This window comes from Elgaria multicarinata, chromosome 12 (genome assembly GCF_023053635.1).
Source record: "Elgaria multicarinata webbii isolate HBS135686 ecotype San Diego chromosome 12, rElgMul1.1.pri, whole genome shotgun sequence".
Lineage (NCBI taxonomy): Eukaryota > Metazoa > Chordata > Lepidosauria > Squamata > Anguidae > Elgaria > Elgaria multicarinata.
In genome coordinates this window covers 20,268,687-20,291,268 of record NC_086182.1, presented here as the reverse complement: position 1 = coordinate 20,291,268, position 22,582 = coordinate 20,268,687, and the positions used below count along the sequence as shown (strand labels likewise).

Genomic DNA, 22,582 nt, shown 5'->3' with positions numbered 1-22,582 from the left:
TGAACTTGGCAGGGTTTACATCGAGGGACATTAGGGGTTGCATGTTGTCCACCCCTGGCATAAGGCATAGCAGGGGTGAATGGGTGGGATCCAGGATCTGCCTACCTTGAGAGGAAGGGCTCCACTTACGGAAGGCCCCTCCTCCTGGTTTTGGGGGGTCCTCCTCTCCTACATACACCCCATTCAGCAGTCTTGCAACTCTCTGTGTAGCATTTTCAGGGGGCTATAGCAGCTTCCTTAGGAAGTAGGGGACAGGGAAGTTCAATCGATCCAACTTAAATCTGGATCCAACCCTATAATTAGGAGCCTGCCCCAAGCATAGAAACAGAAATCTACAGCTGTAGTTATGGTTTCCGTTCCCAACACACCTAGAGGATCAGACACAGCAAAGGGGGAAAAATATTTTATTTCATTCAGATTAACAGCTTCTTTCCAGGGTCTCCAGCAGAGATCTTTCCGAGGCCTACCTGGAGCTGCCAGGGATCGAACCTGCGACCTTCTGCATGCAAAGCAGATGTGCTACAGTAGAGTTATGCTCTTCCTGCTCTTTTTCCTTCCAAGGTCTGGAATGCAATGAAGCCGGGCAAATTAACTTCAGGCAAATGTAGCATGCTGGAGAGGATACAGTGGCTCCAGTTTAATAAGGCATAATGGTTGCCGCAGAGTAAGGCACATGCACTGACTATTGCTAGCTACGTAGACTCCAGTTTCACTTCCAGTTTACGAAGAATTGCTTGAAGAGAGGACTTTCACGGCCTTGTGGCAAGATTTCCACCTGGGGATGGAGATAAAGGCATGTGAGACAAGGACACCCAGTGCAGACACACGAATCTGTGTTGTCTCACTCATTCGGAGGAAGAATAGTAGTGTCTCAAAGGTCTAACCACAGCATTAGGCTATATATCTTTTCTGAGTCCTTTCTAGGGGAGGATGCCAAAGATCTGGGACCCAGGAAAGAAATCTTGGGCTTTTGATGGGCAGCTCAAGGAAAACATCAACACAGTGGATTAAGGCAGGGGAAAGAGTGAATTCCATGCGAGGGATTATCATTTCTTAGGAAAGGAGTTGAAAACAAGATACCCAGTCTCATAATAGTACAGAGAGCGGGGCACGATAGAGCAGTGACAGGCAAGGTGGTGTGCTCTCCACAGATGTATTGGACTACAGCTCCCATCCAGCAAGGCCAATGGTGAGAGATTATGGGGGTTGTCATTCAAAACATCTGGAGGTTTCCTATCCCTGTGATACAGGAATATAATGTTATGCATGATGTAGCACAGAGAATAGACAGAAAGACAGAGATGTCTCCGTCTCTCGTAATACTAGAGCTTGGGTCCAGCCAATGAAATTGAGTGCTGGGAGATTTGGGATGAACAGAAGGATGTACTTCACACAACACACAACTGACTTCTAGAACTCTGTGCCACAAGATGTGGAGGTGGCCACTTAAGGGAATTAGAAAAATGCATGGGCATGTTCTATCAATATCTATAACAGCCTTCACCAACATGAAGTCTTCCAGATGTTTTGGACTTCAGCTCCCAATGGCCCCAGCCTGACATCTGCCCATGCCTGCTCATCTACTTATTTCTTAAAACGTGGCATCTAGAAGTGGAGGGATGGTCTTCCTTTATCAGGGCCCTCTGGCAATTTTGTCTGACTATGTGTGCAGCCTGTGCTTACTTACCTGTGTGTTCAGGGGATATTTCATTTGGGTGATGAAGTTCTCTGCCACCTTCAGAGCAGCCTGCTGTTCCTGCTCATTGGCTTTGAGACCTGCTCAAGGAAGGATGGGTTAGAAAAGCAGAGACAGATTTTTTTCTGATACTGGCCAAGCACAGCAGAACTTGTTTAATGGGAAGGTGCAGGCTAAACTAGTGTTAGTAAGAAAGAGGGCATTCTCCTCTATCCAAACCTTCTAGTTCAGCCTTGTATTTACTCTCCTAAGTGACAAGGAGCTCTATGCAGACAAGTAAGTGGGATGACAGAGGAAGAAGACCACCACCACCCAGCAGAAGTAGTGCTGGAGGAGAGGTGAAGTTCTCTATCCTTCACCTGCCACCCTCACTCCCAAGCAGGCTAGTAACATTTTTATTTTCAGGGTAGTAACTTTTGACCTAGATGATGAGAGAGATTGAAAGATGTGAGATGATAGCTTAGCTGATATGGATGATGTGAACAGGGAAAAGTTGCCTGCATCTGTACGATGCATTTAGGCATCAAATTCCCAGGTGCAACACGCAAGCACATGCAGTTGTCCCTGATTCAACCTCCAAGTCTTCGCAAAACTGCCTCGATTTGTGCAGTGTATGTATTTGGGGGGAGAAGCTGTAGCTCAGTGTTAAAGCACCTGCAGAAGGAACCAGAAGGTCCCAATGTCTCCAGTCAAGGTGTAGCAAGGTTGGGAATGGGACAGTCAAAGAAGACTATGCTGTACTAGATTGACCAAAGATCTGATTCAATATAAAGCAACTTCAGGCATATTATGCCTGCATGCATGAAAAAGGCTATCAATGGCCATAGGTCATGATGGCTATTTATTACCTTCAGTATCAGAAACGGAGACCTTTCTATACCAGTTGCTGGTGAACGCTGCACTCGTGTCATGCTTGTAGGCTTCCCATTGTGGGGAAGCTGGTTGGAACACCATAATGGACTTGATAGGCCTTCGGTCTGATCTAGCATAGCTTTCTGTGAACTTATGTCAACTTCGAATGGATATACAGGTCAGACTATTTGTCCATCTATCTCAGTATTGTCTACTCTCAGATGGCAGGGTCTTAGATAGAGGTCTTCCTACCTTACTTCTCTAAATGGAGATTCTGGGATCTGGAACTTGGGACCATCTGCATGCAAAGCAAGCACTTTACTACTGACCTAGTGGCATTCTCCTTAAGAAGAGGCACAATCCTTCCTTAGAGGATGTCCACGTGAACTTTATAAGGAAAAATACCACAATTTATAGCCGATACAATACAGGTATATTCTGGACTTGCTTCAGGTGAAGCAAATCAGAGATTCCTGTTCAAGGACAGCATTTCCATGGCTGCTGTCTTAAAAACAGTAGTCACTCTTGCATATTAATATTATGCAATTGTGTCTATTTGTCCATCTATCTCAGTATTGTCTACTCTCAGATGGCAGGGTCTTAGATAGAGGTCTTCCTACCTTACTTCTCTAAATGGAGATTCTGGGATCTGGAACTTGGGACCATCTGCATGCAAAGCAAGCCCTTTACCACTGACCTAGTGGCATTCTCCTTAAGAAGAGGCACAATCCTTCCTTAGAGGATGTCCACGTGAACTTTATAAGGAAAAATACCATGATTTATAGCCGATACAATACAGGTATATTCTGGACTTGCTTCAGGTGAAGCAAATCAGAGATTCCTGTTCAAGGACAGCATTTCCATGGCTGCTGTCTTAAAAACAGTAGTCACTCTTGCATATTAATATTATGCAATTGTGTCTATTTGTCCATCTATCTCAGTATTGTCTACTCTCAGATGGCAGGGTCTTAGATAGAGGTCTTCCTACCTTACTTCTCTAAATGGAGATTCTGGGATCTGGAACTTGGGACCATCTGCATGCAAAGCAAGCACTTTACCACTGACCTATTGGCATTCTCCTTAAGAAGAGGCACAATCCTTCCTTAGAGGATGTCCACGTGAACTTTATAAGGAAAAATACCATGATTTATAGCCGATACAATACAGGTATATTCTGGACTTGCTTCAGGTGAAGCAAATCAGAGATTCCTGTTCAAGGACAGCATTTCCATGGCTGCTGTCTTAAAAACAGTAGACACTCTTGCATATTAATATTATGCAATTGTGTCTAAGGGTTATATCTCCATGGGGGCAGGGGTAAATCTACATCTGGGGTCCATCACTTAGACCGCATGTGGGGCTCATATGACAATGGTTTCCCATAAATTAAAAATAAAATCACACCCACATAGAAAACTAGTATATCAGGAAAAAACCTAGGCTAGAACCCTTGTCCCTGACATGCTTGCTTTCTGTATGTAAGGAAACTTGTTTTTTGCATGGAGCAACATTCTACCCTATGAGTATCTTATCTGCAATATTCAGAGCTACTACCCAGAGAAAGGCTCACCAGTTCAGTGGGCAATAAGATTAAAAAACAAAAATACAACATGACAGCCATTGCAAGGATTCTTGATAACACCATGTCAGGGAAAAACCAACCAGAAGCAGGTTATTCTGGGAAGTGAGGAGTGGGCAAGTGGTGATGGTCACCCCTGGGAGAATTAGTCAGAATGGTCCACACCACACCTAAGGAGGCCTAGCTGGTGTCACTCCCAGCTGGGTATGTATGCTGCATTTTTGGTTTCCTACCAGGCATTGAGGTGGTTTTCCTGGTAGTGTCTAGTGTCTGTTACCTTTCCAAACATAGATTTTGCCACAGTGGCCATTGTCCAAGATGAAACAGTCATCTGTGATGAGATGGTCCTGGTGGAATGGACTGGACTCAGAGACCTTGGTCAGGCTCATTTTCCCTGTCATGTCCGAGACCTGGAAGTTGAGAAAGAAAGAAAAGCGGACCCACACAATTTAGGTGTGGACAGACTTCAGGCTTTGGGGAACTACCGTGTTGCTCTTTTACTAGAACCCTCAGATTCACCAACTAGAGCCAGGTGCAAAGTATGGCTGGTGAGAGTGTGTGGAGCCAGATACAAAATGGTGGCCATGAGTGGAATCAATTGCCTACTGCACCCCATGTGCAGAGGTGCTTATAAAACTACGGATGAAGACAGTAGGATTCTTCCTTCTCTCATAACATTAGAGCCTGTTCATTTCCTGAAATGGTGGGAGTTTCAAGACATACCACCTCACACAGAGCATTATTCATTTATCCGCTTTGCTGTCGCAACATACAACAACAGCCACGGTGAGCAACTTGTGGCCCTCCTGATGTTTCAGCCCATCTGCCCTGGCCAGCACAGTCAATGGTGAGGAATCATGGAAGTTGTAAGCCAAAACATCTGGAGGGGAACCCCAGTACCAATTTTTTTTTGGGGGGGGAGAGAAACATTTGGGGAGGGCTCTTGCTTCAGGCCCTACATCTGCCCACCCACAATGGAAACAAGCTAGAGCACTAGATGGACCTTTGGTCTGATCCAGCAGCACAGCTGGTGCCCGTGCCCAGTATCTTTGGGCAGCTATCGGGGCCTCGACAGCCCCACAGGCAGCAGGCTGGGTCTGTGAGCCACCTGCCATGTTAATTACTAGGGATGTGCTCCGCTCCGATTAGGAGCGTAGAAGCAGTAGCGGATTGGCCTGCTCCGCCTTACCCAGAGGCGGAGTAGGAGCGGACCGCGGACCCCCTAGAAGCAAGGCGAAGAGAAGCGACCATTTTTCGGAGCTCCGAGTTCAGGCGGAGCGCTCCGGTCGCCATCTTGAAAACATTTCGCCATAGGATTGCATTGCGGCAAATAATCGCGCATAACTACGTTGTTTTTGAAGCTATCGTTCTGGAAATTCTTGTGCACAGAGAGTCGTGGATGGGGGTCATTTTGAGACCACTCTCACCTCTCTGCGTGCTGTGGTTCACGTGCAATATTTTTTTAAAAATCGGGTCAACCGCGGGGCTCAAACTGCGTTTCGGCTTTTCGCCCATAGGATTGCATTGAGGGAAAGAATCGGGGATAACTGGGGGGGGGTTTAAGCTATCGTTCTGAAAATTCTTGTGCACAGAGAGTCGTGGATGGGGGTCATTTTGAGACCACTCTCAACTTTCTGCATCGTACGGGTCGCGGGCTAGAAGTTTTTTAAAAATAGGGTCAACCGCGGGGCTCCGTTTCGGCTTTTCGCCCATAGGATTGCATTGAGGGAAAGAATCGGGGATAACTGGGGGGGGGTTTAAGCTATCGTTCTGAAAATTCTTGTGCACAGAGAGTCGTGGATGGGGGTCATTTTGAGACCACTCTCAACTTTCTGCATCGTACGGGTCGCGGGCTAGAAGTTTTTTAAAAATAGGGTCAACCGCGGGGCTCCGTTTCGGCTTTTCGCCCATAGGATTGCATTGAGGGAAAGAATCGGGGATAACTGGGGGGGGGTTTAAGCTATCGTTCTGAAAATTCTTGTGCACAGAGAGTCGTGGATGGGGGTCATTTTGAGACCACTCTCAACTTTCTGCATCGTACGGGTCGCGGGCTAGAAGTTTTTTAAAAATCGGCGGGAAAAATACCTTTTTCAAAGGGCTGAGGGGCAGAGTCAGCTCCCGGTCATGATGATCCCAAAGTTGGAGGAGGGCATAGGCAAAACAGGTAACTTGGGATTCTGGGAAACTTCTCTTTCTTCATCTGAACGGGCTTTTCCCCGTGTTTTTTAACACAGTAGCCCCACCAAATGCACAAACACAACCTGAAATCATATACTAAGCCAAGAATAAGAGATAGAAAACACAGCACTGCTCCCCACCCTAACCTTGGTGAACAACTGAATCGATGTGGTGCAAGGGGATGAGCTCCCCTAGGGCATCTCATCGTGGACGTGCCCCCACTCTCTCCTGCACTGGAAGGCCATAGAGCCTTCCAAAGAGAGTAAAACGGTGGAGCAATGCCTATCATGAGTTGAAGTGAATGGTCACTTTTCAGTGGTGGAGCAATGCCTGTTATGAGTTGAAGTGAGCGTTTTACTTCTTCTCAGAGCTGTTGGTGGCTGTCTTGAACTGGCAGCTACTTCCCCCTCCCCCGGGCACGTCCCCCTATTGCTGGTAAAAGACAGATATAGCCTTTTTTTTTTAATTCTTCTTGCTGTTTATTGAGCAACACTGCTGCTTTTAATTCCACCCCTCCTTTGTTTATTGATTGATTTATTCCATTTTCTATGCATTACTGGCTTATCCTTGGCTCCCTTCCTTATGCCCCCAGAAATGCCAGCTGCATGCCTGCCTGCCTTCCCTCCCTCCTCCCCTGCCCACCTCGCAGGGATGTTGTGTGTGGGGTGCCCGATTTTCAAAAATTCGCCAAAAATCAGGGGATGATGGGATTGCCTTGAAACTTGGCGTGTGTGTGTATACGCCCATGAGGTGTCATGGTGCCAAACGTGAGGTTTCTAACTTCAACGGAAAAAAAGTTGTTTACTTTTTTAGCTTTCAATGCAACCCTATGGGGGGGCAAAAACGGAGCTCCGGATCCGGATCCGGAGCTCCGAGCGGAGCGGAGCGGAAGTGGGCGGAGCGGGGGCGGGGCGGAGCGACCCGCTCCGAAAAATGGCGGATCTGCAAGTGAAGCGGAGCGGGGGGTCCGTGCACACCCCTATTAATTACAATGCTCTTGAGACAGCATCGCTTTAGGCCATTGTGCATAAGTAAAAAGGCAGGTGGGTCACATAATCAACCACAGATTATAGTGCTGCTACCACTAGCAGCAGGTTAGCCGAGCAAGGGGACACGAGTGAGCCCACAAGAGGGAAATCTCGGGGGGGGGGGGGGAGGCGCATCAAAACTGAAACCAGCTCTGTACATTGGGGCTCTTCTTACGTTGGGTTGTTACCTTGTATAATGCAGCAGCGACTGCATTCTTCTGATCGGCAATCACATCCTCCTCCGGACTGCCCTCTTTCAGAACTGGCTTAGGACCCAGGACCTAGAACAAACAACAGGTCATGCCGAGTGCTGATATCTGCTTACAGCTGCTTCGCCTCCTCCCTCAGAACCCCAACCCCATGCCTCACAGGCTTTAATATACACCTGGTGCAAATTTGATGTTAGCAGTGCAGTAGCTGCTGGGAATCCATTTGCACATGGGTGGGACTTCAGAGAGTTATCGTCATGATTATTTCTTCATAATTTAGATCACGAGTGGGCAACTTGCAGCCTGCCAGATGTTTTGGCTTATGTCTCCTCTTGTCTCTTACCATTGGCTATGCTGGCGAGGGCTGAGTTATAGGCCAAAACATCTGGAGGACCACCAGCTGTCCATCTCTGGTTTAGATAGCGGGAAAAGGCAGTTCCATTCCCCAAATAGACACAGTGGTAGCGCACAGGCATTGCACGCCGAAGGTCACTGTCCCTACTGCGTAGTCATGAGACCTTCCGAAAAGGCAGTGCACTGCTTAGACACCAGTCTGCCGCTCCCCTACACGGATCTTACTGCTGTCATCTCGGCTGGTTCTTCACCATCATCAATGATCTCCACTCTGGCTTTCCCCTTCCTTTCACTATCTCGAATTGCCGTTGCTAAATCACGGGCTTTGTTGCGCTCCAGGATGTTGGATTTCGCCCCGCACCAAGTAAAGATGGTCTGAAAGGAGAAGTCAAAATGATTTGTGATCGGTGGCCAGGCCACCAGCTCATCCACACACGTTCCCCTTTTCATCTGAAATAAATAATACTATTTAACTTCCTCTCTCCTGCTGGTACGTCATCCTTCCAAATCTTTGGCTTAACCTGTCAATCATATCTGGAATGCTGTCGCTGATCTGATCTGCTTGCTGCTCATTTGAGATCGATCCCACTTCTAACACCATGTTCTATAATGGCCTCTCAAAAACACCACACCTTTTATTCAACCTTCCAGTACTTCCTTTAAAACCATGTGTAGTGCTCTTTATTGCCCCCACTGGTAGCTTGAGAGAATGCATTCCTGGTTATTTCAATATTTTACACTTGATCCAGAAGACCCTTTCAGGTTTTTGAGGGCCCTTGGGCAAGAGATCCCTCCATGGAGCCCCTCCCTTGGTGAGTCTACCTTCTCACTGCTATTGTCACCAGCCACTACTGCTCCTCAACCTCTTTCCTGCCATTGTTAACATTTGCTTGCTTGACAGTAAGCAAGTAAGTAATGACATCTAGTTAAAGACGTAAAATTTCTGGAAATTTTGAAGCCATGGGGAAAACCCATTTTTTTTCCGGGGGGAAACAGAAATTTTCTGAAAAATTGAAATAATGCAATTTTAGCACTTTTTACAGATTGAAAGTCACTTTGTTACTTTAGGAACATAAAATGTAATTATGTCCAAGTTGGTTTGGCATAAAATTATTACATTTGGTATATTATTTATTTATTTATATAGCACCATCAGTGTACATGGTGCTGTACAGAGTAAAACAATAAAATAGCAAAACCCTGCCGCATAGGCTTACATTCTAATAAAATCATAATAAAACAATAAGAAGGGGAAGAGAATGCACCAAACAGGCACAGGGTAGAGTAAAACTAACAGTATAAAAGTCAGATCAAAATCAAGTTTTAAAAGCTTTAGAAAAAAGAAAAGTTTTTAGTGTAGTCAAACAATTATTACAAATTTAATTTACTTTTTTTTGGTAACAAATGGACTCTTAGGAACACCTGAACTGTAAGGAACCTCTTTGGTTCTGCCAGTTTATGAGGAGCAGGCAAAAAACTATTTTAAAAAACAACAACAGAAGAAACTACCAACATTAGTAACAAAGAAAATTATGTATGTCTCCACTAGTCCTCCAGTGTCAAGACATAAAGCACCCATTCCCATAAAAAGAACTGAGAAAAAAAAGGGGGGACAAGATTCAATGAATATGCATGAAAATTAATCAGACTCATTTTCTGACCTATAGCGATCACTTTTAGTTTCAGCCTCTGCTTCAATAACAGTGTCTCCTAGAGGCAGAAATGCATCTTGCTTTTGCATTTGAGAGTTGTAGTCACAGTTTGCAACCTAGGACTTTCTTGTCCTTGGTGTGCAGAAATTGTAATAATCTGATACTGCACAGTTTTTAGAAATCATTTGGAGAAGTAAATATCTGAACACCTTGTCTTAAACATTTTATTCATTATGCTAAAATAAAACATCCCATAATGCATTTTTTTCAATTTTTCAGAAAAAAACCAAAAAAAGGCTTTAAAAAAAATGGAAAAAACCCTGATTTTTCCCTGATTTTTTCCAGTTTTTCCCCTGGGTCTTCACATCTCTACATCCAGTGCTCCTCACCACCACCACCGGGCCAGGGTGAGAGGCAGGTGAACAAGCAGGTTGTAATGGTGAAGAGGAGGAACAATTCCAGAGAGGGGTCTTATCAGTGGGCCCCTGCTGGGGTCTGATCCCTCAGCAAGTGCCCAATCATGCCTACCCTTGTGCCATGTCTAGCCCTGCTCCCCCTGTTTTGGAAGAAGGTGTTTCAGGTAATCAATCAGAATTAGACTCTAAAGTAGAGGAGTCGGCGCCAAACATAGGCCAGCCTGTACCAGTGGGGGAGACAGCTCTCACAGTTTCTTCTCCAGCTGGTGGTGAACTCTCTCCAGAGCTTATCTCGTGAAGGGTAAATCATACACACTCAAAGGTCTTTCTCCTTGTAAGGACAATTGTCTCGCTTAGTTTGCATAGTTTTGCCTTGGGGGTTAGGTTCCAAGAGATTAGACTCTCTTCAGGTGGGAAGAGATGTTTATTGCTTAAATAAAGCTTTGTGGATTACTTAGCAGGCCTCATCATTGTCTCCCAAGAAGGCAGGAGGTTTCTGAGAAACACAATATTTTGACTCTGGCCCTGTTAACATGCATACTCCCATGTCTCTCCATGCATTTTCCTCTCTTCCAGGCTTACCTCTCCCAGGTCCAGGATGAAGCAGTCGCCAGTGTTAAAACTACCCCAGCTCAATTCCCTTTCGGTGGCCCGGATATTCTTTTTCCCTTTCACTTGGTAAAGTTTGCGCATGTGGCTGGATTGTTGGCTGGGCTGGGTCCTGTGAAAGGCAGATTCAACACCTCCTTCCTGTAGAGCACAGACAGAGAGGTTGAGGTCTAGAAGGAAGTAGATTGCTAGAGTTTGGAGTGTAGTTTATTAGATTGTAAGCCTAAGCGGCAGGGTCTTGCTATTTACTGTGTTATCTGTACAGCACCATGTACATTGATGGTGCTATATAAATTAATAATAATAATAATAATAATAATAATAATAATAATAATAATAGTGAACTAGGCTGAGATCAGAGGAGCAGCAAGGTGAAAGATATACCTGCTTGGGGAAGGGAAGGATGAAGGGAAGCCATTATCTTATTCATTCAGCACCAGGGCCGGCCCTACCATTAGGAAGAGTGCAGCAGTCGCCTCAGGTGGCTGACCTTGGGAGGTGGCAGCAAGATGTTGGGAGGGAAAACCCGTAGGCAGCGGAGAATGCTGTCCCATCGCTAGTGTTAGAAGACAGATTAATCCGGCAGTCCAGCCGGCTTTCATACATAGACTGGAAGGGGGTGCCATCTTGTTCTTCACCTCAGGCAGACATATGTCTTGGGCTGGCCCTGTTCAGTACAGTTCTATCCTTTTCCTCCATGGCTCTCTCCTCCCTCTCATTTTATCTTCACAACAATCCTACGAGGTAGGTTAGACTGAATAATCAATCTGCATGCCTTTACATATAAGACACAGGGCATTGTGCAACTATTCTGTCATTTTCTCATTAATGGATTCTCGGCCGTACCAAAAAAAAAGATGGAAGTAGTGGTGGCAGAAAAACAGAAGAGTTACATGTGAAAGACAACATCTAGACACGCTATCAAATTACATGAACAAAGCAGGCTGATGGCACGAGAAAAGCCTCATCCAGGAACATCTACAATCTATTCCATCATGCCTTTGAGCCTGTTCAGACGACACGCTAAGCCATGGTTAGGCCACTAACTCTTTTGCAGCAAATGGTTGGTGGGCATGTTTAAACCATGGTTAAACATGCCCACCAACCCTGCCACCAAGGTTAGGAATGGTTCACACGACACACTAAGTCATGGTTCACATGACACGCAAAGCCATAATGTTCAGCTCAAAATGCTCAGCATGTCGTCTGAATAGGGTCTTTCTCTTCATAGCTTCAGATGGCTGATAAGAACATGGCAGTTTGAGGCCGAATGCTCTCTTAGTTTCATTCTTGCTTGGTTTAACACTAATCCATTTTTCTCTGCTGCTCCCAGAAACTGTTTGTTCCTGTTGGTTTATTATTATGCTCACACTGGGGTGAGGAATTGTTGTTTTAAGGATAATATTGTCATGGGTGTGATACATGTTTGTTTGTTTTAATACTGAATGGCTTTTAAAAATTTGTTAGCCACCTTGAGTTACTTTTTTTGGGGGGGAATAAGGCAGAACATAGGATTTAAAAATAAAATAAGGGGACAAACCCATGGCCCCCCTTCTCCTTTTCCACTTGCTGCCAGAGACCTCGTTGCAGTGGCAGAATTTATTTATTTATTTATTTATACCGCCCAATAGCCGAAGCTCTCTGGGCGGTTCACAAAAATGAAAAACATTCAAAGTATAAAACAACAATATAAAACCATAATATAAAATACAATATAAAAGCTCAACCAGATAAAAACAGCAGCAATGCAAAATTACAAATTTAAAACACCAAGTTAAAATTTATTTATAGACTGTTAAAATGCTGGGAGAATAAAAAGGTCTTCACCTGGCGTCTAAAAGCATATAATGTAGGTGCCAAGCGAACCTCCTTAGGGAGCTCATTCCGCAGCTGGGGTGCCACAGCAGAGAAGGCCCTCCTCCTGGTAGCCGCCTGCCTCACTTCCTTTGGCAGGGGCTCGCGGAGAAGGACCCCTGAAACCTCTGCTGCCATCACCCCCCACTGATGCCAGAACTCCAGTTGCAGGCAGAGGTGTAGTGGTAAATGCGGACGCTCATCATGACAGTACCTATCGCCACTCCCCCAAGAAGAGGCCAAAAGTACAGGCAGCTGTGTTCAGCCCTAGCAACAAACCAGTTCATAGTTCTAATTTCCACCAGGAGCGGGTCTTTTATAAAGCTATTGGGTTCGTCTTTGCCCGTTTAGAGTGCTTCGACACTCCAGAGTGTCTAACAAGTATCCTCCCAGGCCTGCAATGTAGAAAAACCGGTCAGGTTGGGCCCTCTCTCACCTGGTATTTGATGCCGTGGGGGAAGTACTCCATGAAAACATCAGACTCGTTGCCCTGCACTTCCCGGTACTGGATGGGTTTTTCTTTCAGGAAGGAGTTGAGGTGGGTGGAAAGCAGAGCGCATGCCCCCTTCTCGTCACGGGAGGAATTCTGGCCTGGGAGAAGGGGAAAGAGCAGTTACTTAACAAGAATCATTCAAACTCCAAATCCGAGGGAAACTCAACCTCCTGGCTACCGGCTTATTGTACTACCAATTATTTCCAACTTGCATATAGCTGTGCCTCTAAGAGTGAACTCAGGTGGTGAGTGCCAACAGAAATGGAGTGAAAACACTGAAGACCAAGAGGGAAGCGTCAACATGCTTAGGAGAACCTCAAAGTTGGCAGAAGTGCCCCAGCGAGGTGGGAATTCTCCCAACCCTGCACTCAGTTCAGCATGTTGAGTGTTGAAAAAGAGAAATGAACCATCAGGGAGAGGGGTGGGAGGCATGGAATGGCCTGCTTCAGCCCCTTGGAGGTTTTAATTATTTCTTCTAATAGAGGCAGGAGGATAAAACAATTAGCAGCTCAGATTAAAACACATTCTAGAATAGTGCGAATGTAAGGAGTGTCTAAAAAGTCTAGTTGAATAAAAAAGGTCTTCGCTTGGCAGTGAAAAGAACATAAAGAAAGCTCCAGAAGCAAGCCTCTCAGGAGAGGCAATTCCAAGGCTTGGATGCCACCACTGAGAAGGCCCTCTCCTTTGTAGCCATCTGTCTCACTTCACTTGGTGGGGACACATGAAGCAGGATATTAATGTTGGGTGAGTACACATACAGTAGAAGGCAATCTTTCAGCCAGTTGAAGCATAGACACATCCACCCAACATCTGTTGTGTGTGAGAAGTGGCCCTCTGTGCTGGACAAGGGCAGGCAAAATTTCCATTCTGTAGGGCAGACAGATTTCCTTAAAACTCCACTGTACACCATTGCTGGGGTCTTAAGATCACTTTCTTTATCTTGCTGTCTGCAGCTTTGATCTCCCATTTTTAACTCTTGGGCTTATGGGAGGTTGTGGCTGAAGGTCAGAGGAGGTTGCCTTGCAGTAGCCTTCCCCAATTTGACAACCTCCAAATGTGCTAGGCTATAACTCCCATCATCCCCAGACAGCTGAGGTGATGATGATGGGAGTTATAGTCCAACACATCTGGAAGGTGTCAGGGTTCAGAAAGACTGCTCTCCTGAATCAGCCCACAGAGGAGTTCTCGATCCAGACAAGTTTCATCTTGGCTCCACCAGGTGTGCCAGTGCTTACTTACCAATCCAGATGTGCACACTGGAGTGCTCATCAGCTCCATTGTGAAGAATTATGTACGAATCCCCAGTATAGAATATGCCTTTCAACTCTGCTGGGACGGACACAGGCTTCATCTTCTCCACCCGCCAGATGTGTAGGCCTGGCTCCTTGACAGAAGCATCGAAGGGAGAGCCACTGCCAGGCGGAATGAGAAAAGGTGATGAATGAGAAGCAGGAAATAACAGGACAGAAAGAAACAGTAAGATACACGGACAGAACATGAGAAGAGCCATGCTGGATCAGACCAAGGCTCCATCTTGTCCAGCATCCTGCTCACACAATGGCCAACCAGCTTCCTGTGGGAAACCCACAAGTAGGACATGAGTGGAACACAACCCTCCCTCCCATGTTCCCCAGCAACTGGTGTCTATAGGCATCCTGCCTCAAAGATGTAGCATATAGCCAACAGGACTAGTAACTTCTCCAGGAATGTGACCAATCCCCCTTTAAAACCATCCAAAATGGTGGCCATCACTACATCTTGTGGTAGTGAATTCCACAGTTTAACTATGCACCGTGTGGAGGAGAAGAGTCACTTTGAAGAGGAGGTGGTGAGAAGGGATAGAGCAGGGATGGGATATAGAAAAATTTGTGAAGGAGAAGGCTTTCAGTGAAGGCTTTCAGTGACTACTTGACCTGATAGCAACATGCTACCTCCAGTATCAGAGGCAGTAAGCCTGTACACCAGTCGCTGGGGAACCCGACTAGGCGGGTCCTGGTGCACTCCCATTCTACTTGCGGGGTTCCCACAGGAAGCTGGTTGGCCACTGTGTGAACCAAATGCTGGGCTAGATGGACCTTTGGTCTAATCAATCATGACTTTTCTTGTGTTTTCTTTCAGTTCTAGAACAGGGATTTCCAACGTGGCTAATGAGCATGGCAATAAGACACAATATTTAAACGCACCTGAAACACACAAAAACTAAAGCCAGCCTCCGAAATCCCAACTATGAGCCAGAGCAGTTCTCTCCCCACCAAAAATGCTTTGGTTAATAAAATGTTTATTAGGGCTTTGGGGCATCAAAAGAGTCTGTTACCTTTTGGGGATTGCTGTGTACATGGTTGTAGGGACCTGTTGAGAAACAAAGATTTCAGTGAGGATGAACAAACACAAAGATTGCAAATTTGCCACAAATCTGTGTCCCTTTGGCTGTCGAAGACAGGATGCTGGTTGGCCACTGTGGAAGGCAGGAACTTGAATTCGATCCGGCTTTGGTGTGATTCATCAGGGTGCTTTTTAAGTTCTTATGTAAATCTCTGAATATCAATTCCTGGAGTACAATCAACCGGGCAGGATTGTTGCCTTCATGTTCCCCTTGCATTTGGTGGCTACAGTTGAAGAGAAGATGCTGAGCTAAAGAGACGTTTGGTCTGATCCAGCAGGGCTGTTATGCTACCCTCCAACCACGGCAGCCATTTCAAAGAAACTGATGTCTTACTGCCAGCTGTGGTTGGTCATACGCCCCTGTAACGGAACTGGCTCCTGGTCTTCTTAACACACTTTTCACTCAGAAGTGTTGGTCTCGATCACATGTCACTCATTGTCACATTAATTCTACTGATGAGGAAAGATGCCACTCTACTGAAGTGTGGAGGGATGTGGGCAGAGCCGGGCCTGTGGACTTCCCCATTTTTGAAGCAAGTCAACACACAGCTGGACAGGGGCCTAGATTACAGTTAATCCTATGCTCTGTGTTTTGTATTCAGAAACACTGTGTGCTCTTCCCTTAAATACAATCCAGAACCTTTCTACACCAGGCATTTTTTATCATCATCATCATCATCTCTTTTCTTGTTCGTGGTGGTTTTTCTAGACAGACATGATGGACTTTGTCAAGTCATACTGTCTTTTACTGGTTTAAAAACATTAAAAACAATATACAAAATTTAAAAACACAACAGACACTATACACAGTGACAGCATGCATCCAAAAACAACTTTGAATAATCAGCCAAACCATAAAAACAAATCTGGGATAGATTAAAACTCATTACATGCTGCTAAATGACTGGGAGAAGAGAAAAGTCTGGACTTGGCACCAAAACCATAGCAATGCTGGTGCCAGGCGGGCCTCATTGGGGAGATCATTCCCTAACCGGAGGGTCACCACTGAGAAGGCCCTCTCCCTTGTTGCTGAATTCCGAGCCTCCCTCAGAGTAGGCACTCGGAGGAGGCCCTTAGATGTTGAGCATAGTGTACAGGTTGGTTTGAGAGGCACTCCATCACGTATTCTTGTCCTGAGCCCTGTAAGGCTTTATAGGTTAAACCCAGCACCTTGAATCAAGTCTCGGAAACATACAGGCAGCTAATGCAAGCCAGAATTGGTGTTATATGTTCAAGCCTTCTGGTCCCCATTACCAATCTGGCCACCACAGATCATGCACTGGATTAATCCGTTGCACTTTAAAAACTAAGGGCCAAACTAAGACATAAGGCCATTCACATAATTAGCTGAGGTAGTCAGGCTTTTTAAAATCAAAGGGGTGTAAGGGGAACTGATCTGGATTAGAAGCCTGGTGTGGGGGTGGAGGAAGGGAGGAATTGGAGAGGACCTTAACACTTTGCCCGATTCTACAGTATCAATCTGGATCAGGCCTTCCATGGAAAGCTTCCGTTGATACAAATGGGAGCTTCCCTGCCCCCAATGAAAATAACAGGTCATTCCCCCACCATTTGGATCAAGACTGATGCTGCGGGGTTGGGGCAAAGGATTAAAGCCTCCACTAGCCCTCATCAGGGTCCCCATTTGGGTCACCCCTTCTCCACCTGTGCGCTTCAACTGCACGAAGAGGGTCATGTCTAGTTTGGCCCTAACACATGCAAGCTTTTGCGGGCTCTAGTTCATGGATTTTGCGTCTTGCACTTCCCATTGAAGAAATGTCGAATACTGAAATGGTTATCTCCCCCATCATATAGAGGAGAAAATATTTTACATGTAGACACCACAAATATGTATAGCATTTCCTCAAATAGGCATGCAACCGCCAAAGTTGTCTATCAGCAAAACTGGCCCACCCAAAAATAAGATAGGTTTCAACATGCTCTGTCAACACCCTAAGTATGCAGAAATCTATGCATTGTGTAGACTGAAAGACAGATAAGCCAAAACCGGCCTTATAAGGCTCGGTGAGCTTCCAGGATTTACAGAATATTGCAGTGTCAAGTTGGATAGGGGGACGAGGGGTAAAGAAACCGGTCATCTGGGGAGGAGGGGAGAATTAGCTTATAGACAAATTCATGGGCACATTCTATGAATGTCTATTATAGCGTTTCCCAAACTGGTGAACTCCAGATGCATTGGACTACAACTCCTATCATCCCCACCATTGCCCATGCTGCCTAGGGATGATGGAAGTTGTGGCACCTGGAGGACACCAAGCTAGCTTATATTTGGGTCTGGGGGGACGGACGTGTGCCATAAAATTAACACTATACAGGGGTGCTTCAGCAGGAAAGAAAGGAGAAAGACACATCTGTCTTTTCCTACTCTCCAGAAGCCCACCCACCACCACTATACTAAAGTGCCCACGTTCTGGACTGGTGGCCCCCAAACCCTCTGGCACTAAAGGAACAAAGGAAGCTGCCCTTATACCAGTTCAGATTATTTGTCCATTTAGCTCAGGACAGTGTCATTTCCGACTGGCACTGGCTATCCTTCCACAACGATCCTTCTAATCCACCAAAGGAAAGCTCCAGAGAGTGGGAAAGAAAGGTGTCCTTTCCTCTTTGCTCCCTTCCTGAAGCTCCCCTGCCCTCTGCAAGGTTTGAACAAGATTACAAGGCTCCCATTCTAAACTCTCTGAAGCCTTGAACACTGGCGTCATGATCTGGAGACGTTTTGTTGCCGGTGTCAACTTACTTCAATTTATGATAGAATCGCAGCTTCCTTCATATTTCAAGAGTGCAAAGACACTATGCCAGTGTCTGAACTACAGGCGGGACAGATGAAGGGTGGCCCCTTACCTTTTGTGACGGTCCTATTAGCTACTGGGGAGGGGGGTTGATTTGACTAAATTTGGAAGGAGCCAGAGGGTGGCACTTGTAATTTACATAATCCCATGCACACACCTTTCCCCCATAATTAAAGCTGAAAGACAGGCGCATTTCCAGTACATAACTGAACAGACCAAAACGGAACAGACAAAACTACCGGATAACCTTTGCTTGCATTTGACCAGGCTATTTGCAAAGTTCTTCTCCTGCCAACCTGATCTTTTCTTCGATCACACACACACAGGCAGCATTTCAGCCCCACCTTGTCAAGTTTTCAAAACGTACACTGCATGGAAGAGGATCGTATTCACACTCACCGAGGCAGACACTCACCGGCAGCCTTTGCTAAAGCGAAACAGGATTGTAAAATTAGATTTCCTGGGCGGAGCCCTTCTTCGCCTCTCGATTCAAACTTTACATTGCCTCAGATCCTTTGTGGCTGCAGGGGAAAGAAAAAATGTGCCAGATGTGGGCGATAGAGGAGTGAGTCACTTCACTTCTGATTTGCCATCACGCTGCCATTCCCGTCATGTGTTCTGGGTGCATCGCTTGCTGTGCTGTCGCCCTTTGACCCTCTCAGCATCACTTTGCTGGAGAGCCCCTCTGGAGCAGGCCTGTGAGCCACCAATGTGCCTGAAGTTACGTGTGCATAGCCTGGCCATTTGCCCCAGCGGAGCCTGGGTTTGCCTCTCCCGCAGGCCACCGTGGAAGAAAAGTTACAAACATCCTGCAATTTTTATGAAGGGAAATGGGAGACCTCACTTTCGCAAAGCTGAAGGTGGAAACCTAATCTGCTTATGTTTCGGCCCATGCAGTTATGCACTGTTGCATTTTGGCACATTGCTCACCTGTAGATAATAATCTCAATGTGTCAATATTTACAGAGATTCTGTCCAAAGATTCCATCACTGATGCTCTTTCCTCGCTTCATACAAGTGGAGTTAAGGTTTTGATAGTTTCTGTTCAGACAATAGACTTCAAGGTACAGCCACAAACATTGATCCCCTGGAAGGCATCACCTTACCTCCTTTGCATCCCTTATTTTCTGGGATCACCACTGTGAACATCCTCTCTGCCTAAGGTTGGTTGACTCAAGCTATCTTGTTGCCCTAAGCAAAGAAAACATATGAACATAAGAAGAGCCATGTTGTATCAGACCAAGGGTCTAGCTAGTACGGCATTCCCTCTTCATCACAACAGTTAAAGCTGCAGGAGTATAACTAGAGTGACCAGATACAAAAGAGGGCAGGGTTCCTGCATAGAGTGACCATATGAAAAGGAGGACAGGGCTCCTGTATCCTTAACAGTTGTATTGAAAAGGGAATTTCAGCAGGTGTCATTTGTATATACAGAGAACCTGCTGAAATTCCCTCTTCATCACAACAGTTAAAGGTGCAGGTGCCCTGCCCTCTTTTGTATCTGGTCAGAAAGTCAGGGCTCCTGCAGCTTCAACTATTGTGATGAAGAGAGAATTTCTCCAGGTTCTCCTTATATACCAATGACACCTGCTGAAATTCCCTTTTCTATGCAACTGTGAAAGATACAGGAGCCCTGTCCTCCTTTTCATATGGTCACCCTACTCCTGCAGCTTTAACTGTTGTGAAGAAGAGGGAATTTCACTAGGTGCTGCATGCATACAAATCACACCTGCTAAAATCCCTTTTTTCCTAAAAATCCAGGATGCTTGCCTACCACTGAAACGCTGCTCCTAAGAGATTCTCCCAGATTGAATTCAATCCTAATGAGGTTTAATAGCCCTGCCTTGCAGCAACCAGCTGATAAACATCAGCTGGTTGTGTGTTATTCAAGAGCTGCAGTGAAAGGCCAGATGCTAATCTTTTTGGCTTTGAAGTTATCTAGGAGCAGAATCTCCCAGGAGACATCTCTCTCTGTAATAGCAAGGAAACCACAGACATAACTGTAAGTGTTTATGTGATCCAATGCATAAAAGTTTTGTTTGACATTTCAGCTGCCACCAGCAAACTTATAGAATAGGAGAGTTGGAAGAGACCTATAAGGCCATCGAGTCCAACCCCCTGCTCAATGCAGGAATCCACCCTAAAGCATACCTGACAGATAGCTGTCCAGATGCATCTTGAATGTCTCTAATGTGGGAAAGCCCACGGCCTCCCTAGGTCATTGGTTCCATTGTTGTGCTGCTTTAACAGTCAGGAAGTTTTTCCTGATGTCCAGCCAGAATCTGGCTTCCTGTAACTTGAGCCCATTATTCCATGTCCTGCACTCTGGGAGGATCGAGAAGAGATCCTGGCCCTCCTCTGTGTGACAACCTTTCAAGTATTTGAAGAGTGCTATCATGTCTCCCCTCAACCTTCTCTTCTCCAGGCTAAACATGCCCAGTTGTTTCAGTCTCTCCTCATAGGGCTTTGTTTCCAGACCCCTGATCACCCTGGTTGCCCTCCTCGGAACACACTCCAGCTTGTCTGCGTCCTTCTTGAATTGTGGGGCCCAGAACTGGACGCAATACTCTCGATGAGGCTTAACCAGGGCCGAATAGAGAGGAACCAGTACCTCATGTGATTTGGAAGCTGTTTCTGCTCCTGAGTTAAGTAAGAAAAAAAGCACTGGATAAATTGTTCTGTGGGAATAAGGATAACCCCCACCCAACACACACATATTAGCATGAGTATCGACTTGCATGTTCAAAAACAATGTCATGTGGGAAACATCTCTGCTCTGTGCAAGCATTTTGAAAAGGGAGTTAGGGCATAGTGGCTGCGCTTACAATGGCATGACCACAAGGTGTCACCCTCACCCTACAGAGGAGAGGCAGGCGAGTGAAATGGATATTGAGTATCTCTACTTTTAGGGAAATTGTGTTGTTTACCAGGGTCTGTGGTGTTTCCTTGTTTTTTGGCGTGATTGATATGGGCTGCATTACAAGGGAGAAGTGGGACGACAAGGCAGAAGATCCTGCTGTTTCCTGGAGCTCCTTTAAACGGCAGACAGATTCGAATCGAGGGAGCACCTCCCTCCATCCTGGGCATGTGCGCTAGGAAGGGGTGTGTGTGTCTTGTTGTCGTCTGTTGTAAGCCTGCAATCCTTGACACACTTACTTGGGAGTAAGCCCCATTGAACACAATGGGACTTACTTCTGAGTAGATACATGGGGAACTACTAGCACAAATCAAAAGAACGAAGAAAAATAATTCAAAAGAATCACATGGGATTTAAAGTACAACTATAATCTAGCACAATGAAAGGTCATGTTCTTGAGTTCTTATAGAAACTTCTACATCCTGTGCACATTTACTTGGGAGTACTCCTCAATGAACTTAAAGGGGTGCTCTTGGTGGGGTGGGGGATGAGATCGGTCTCCCTTTGTTGCAAGGAAACATTTTACCCTCTTCATAGAATCATAGAATAGTAGAGTTGGAAGGGGCCTATAAGGCCATTGAGTCCAACCCCCTGTTTCTCCCTCCAATAGCAGGGAATGTCCTTCCTCAGCAAGTTCATAGCTCAATACCAACTTCACACACTACCGATTTCGCACCATTACAGGTTTGTTCCAGCTAACTTCTCATGTTTTTTAAAAACAGAATAAGGGAGGGAACCATGGGAGACGCCCTGTTTGTTGACAACGTCATGAAATCAACCTGAAAACTTCCATGAGTTCTGAGCGTGCTATAAATAGCTTGTTTAAAGAAGCCCTCTGTCTTTAATGTCAGGACATTCTGTGTGATGAAGAAACCCCAGTACCTTCTATATGTAGAGGTCATTCTTCACATTAGATTATTCCCACAGCATTTCTCAGCTCTCTCCATGCTCCAGATGTAGCATGGTTTGAATGCTGATCTGGTCGGGACGGACAGTATGTCATATTCAGATGATGTTAGGCTTCTGTGAATTGGATCAGTGTTTCTCAAGCCTTTGAAACATGGGCATCCTCCTAAACTTATGCTGGAGGTGTCTATACACCATCACTTTGCAACTGCTTCCCCCCAAAACCCAGCTGCGTCGCTGCTGCAGGGCAGGAATGGTAAATCTAGATGCCTGGTTATCCGGTGGCCATCCTGCTTATCAAGTCTACCCCCTGTCCAATGCCTTGCCTTCACGGGCTTACCCTCCACTGGGATTGGCCCCCTAGGAATGCCCCCAAGTCTCCAGGTCAAGGAGATAGAGTACCTCCAAGGCCTGCCCACGGGCCTGCCCAAGACATTTTGTTGCCTGAGGCAGCGCAGTAAATGGTGTCCGTCCCCCCCAGTCAGAATGCATAGTACCCAAAGTTAGCTGAATTATTTTGGTACGTGTGGCAGAAAATACCACAAGCACTTCTCCCCCTCCATGGCAGTTGGAATGTACTAACAAAGTAAATAACGAACAATTTGCTGCCTTTTTATGATATTCAACGTTTGCTCTCTGAGGCAACTGCC

At 45.9% G+C, this 22,582-nt stretch overlaps 1 protein-coding gene across 1 annotated transcript; it reads right to left on the bottom strand.

Annotated features, from left to right (window-relative positions):
• Positions 1-387: 387 nt before the first annotated feature.
• On the bottom strand, positions 388-18,806 carry CAPG (capping actin protein, gelsolin like). Its single transcript, XM_063139616.1, has 10 exons — positions 18,509-18,806; positions 15,235-15,269; positions 14,160-14,332; positions 12,864-13,018; positions 10,547-10,714; positions 8,122-8,271; positions 7,522-7,614; positions 4,405-4,537; positions 1,688-1,776; positions 388-775 (listed from the first exon to the last, which is right to left on the bottom strand). The coding sequence occupies exons 2-10, from the start codon at positions 15,255-15,257 to the stop codon at positions 710-712; spliced, it is 1,050 nt and encodes a 349-aa protein (XP_062995686.1). The 5' UTR covers positions 15,258-15,269; positions 18,509-18,806; the 3' UTR covers positions 388-709.
• Positions 18,807-22,582: the final 3,776 nt, after the last annotated feature.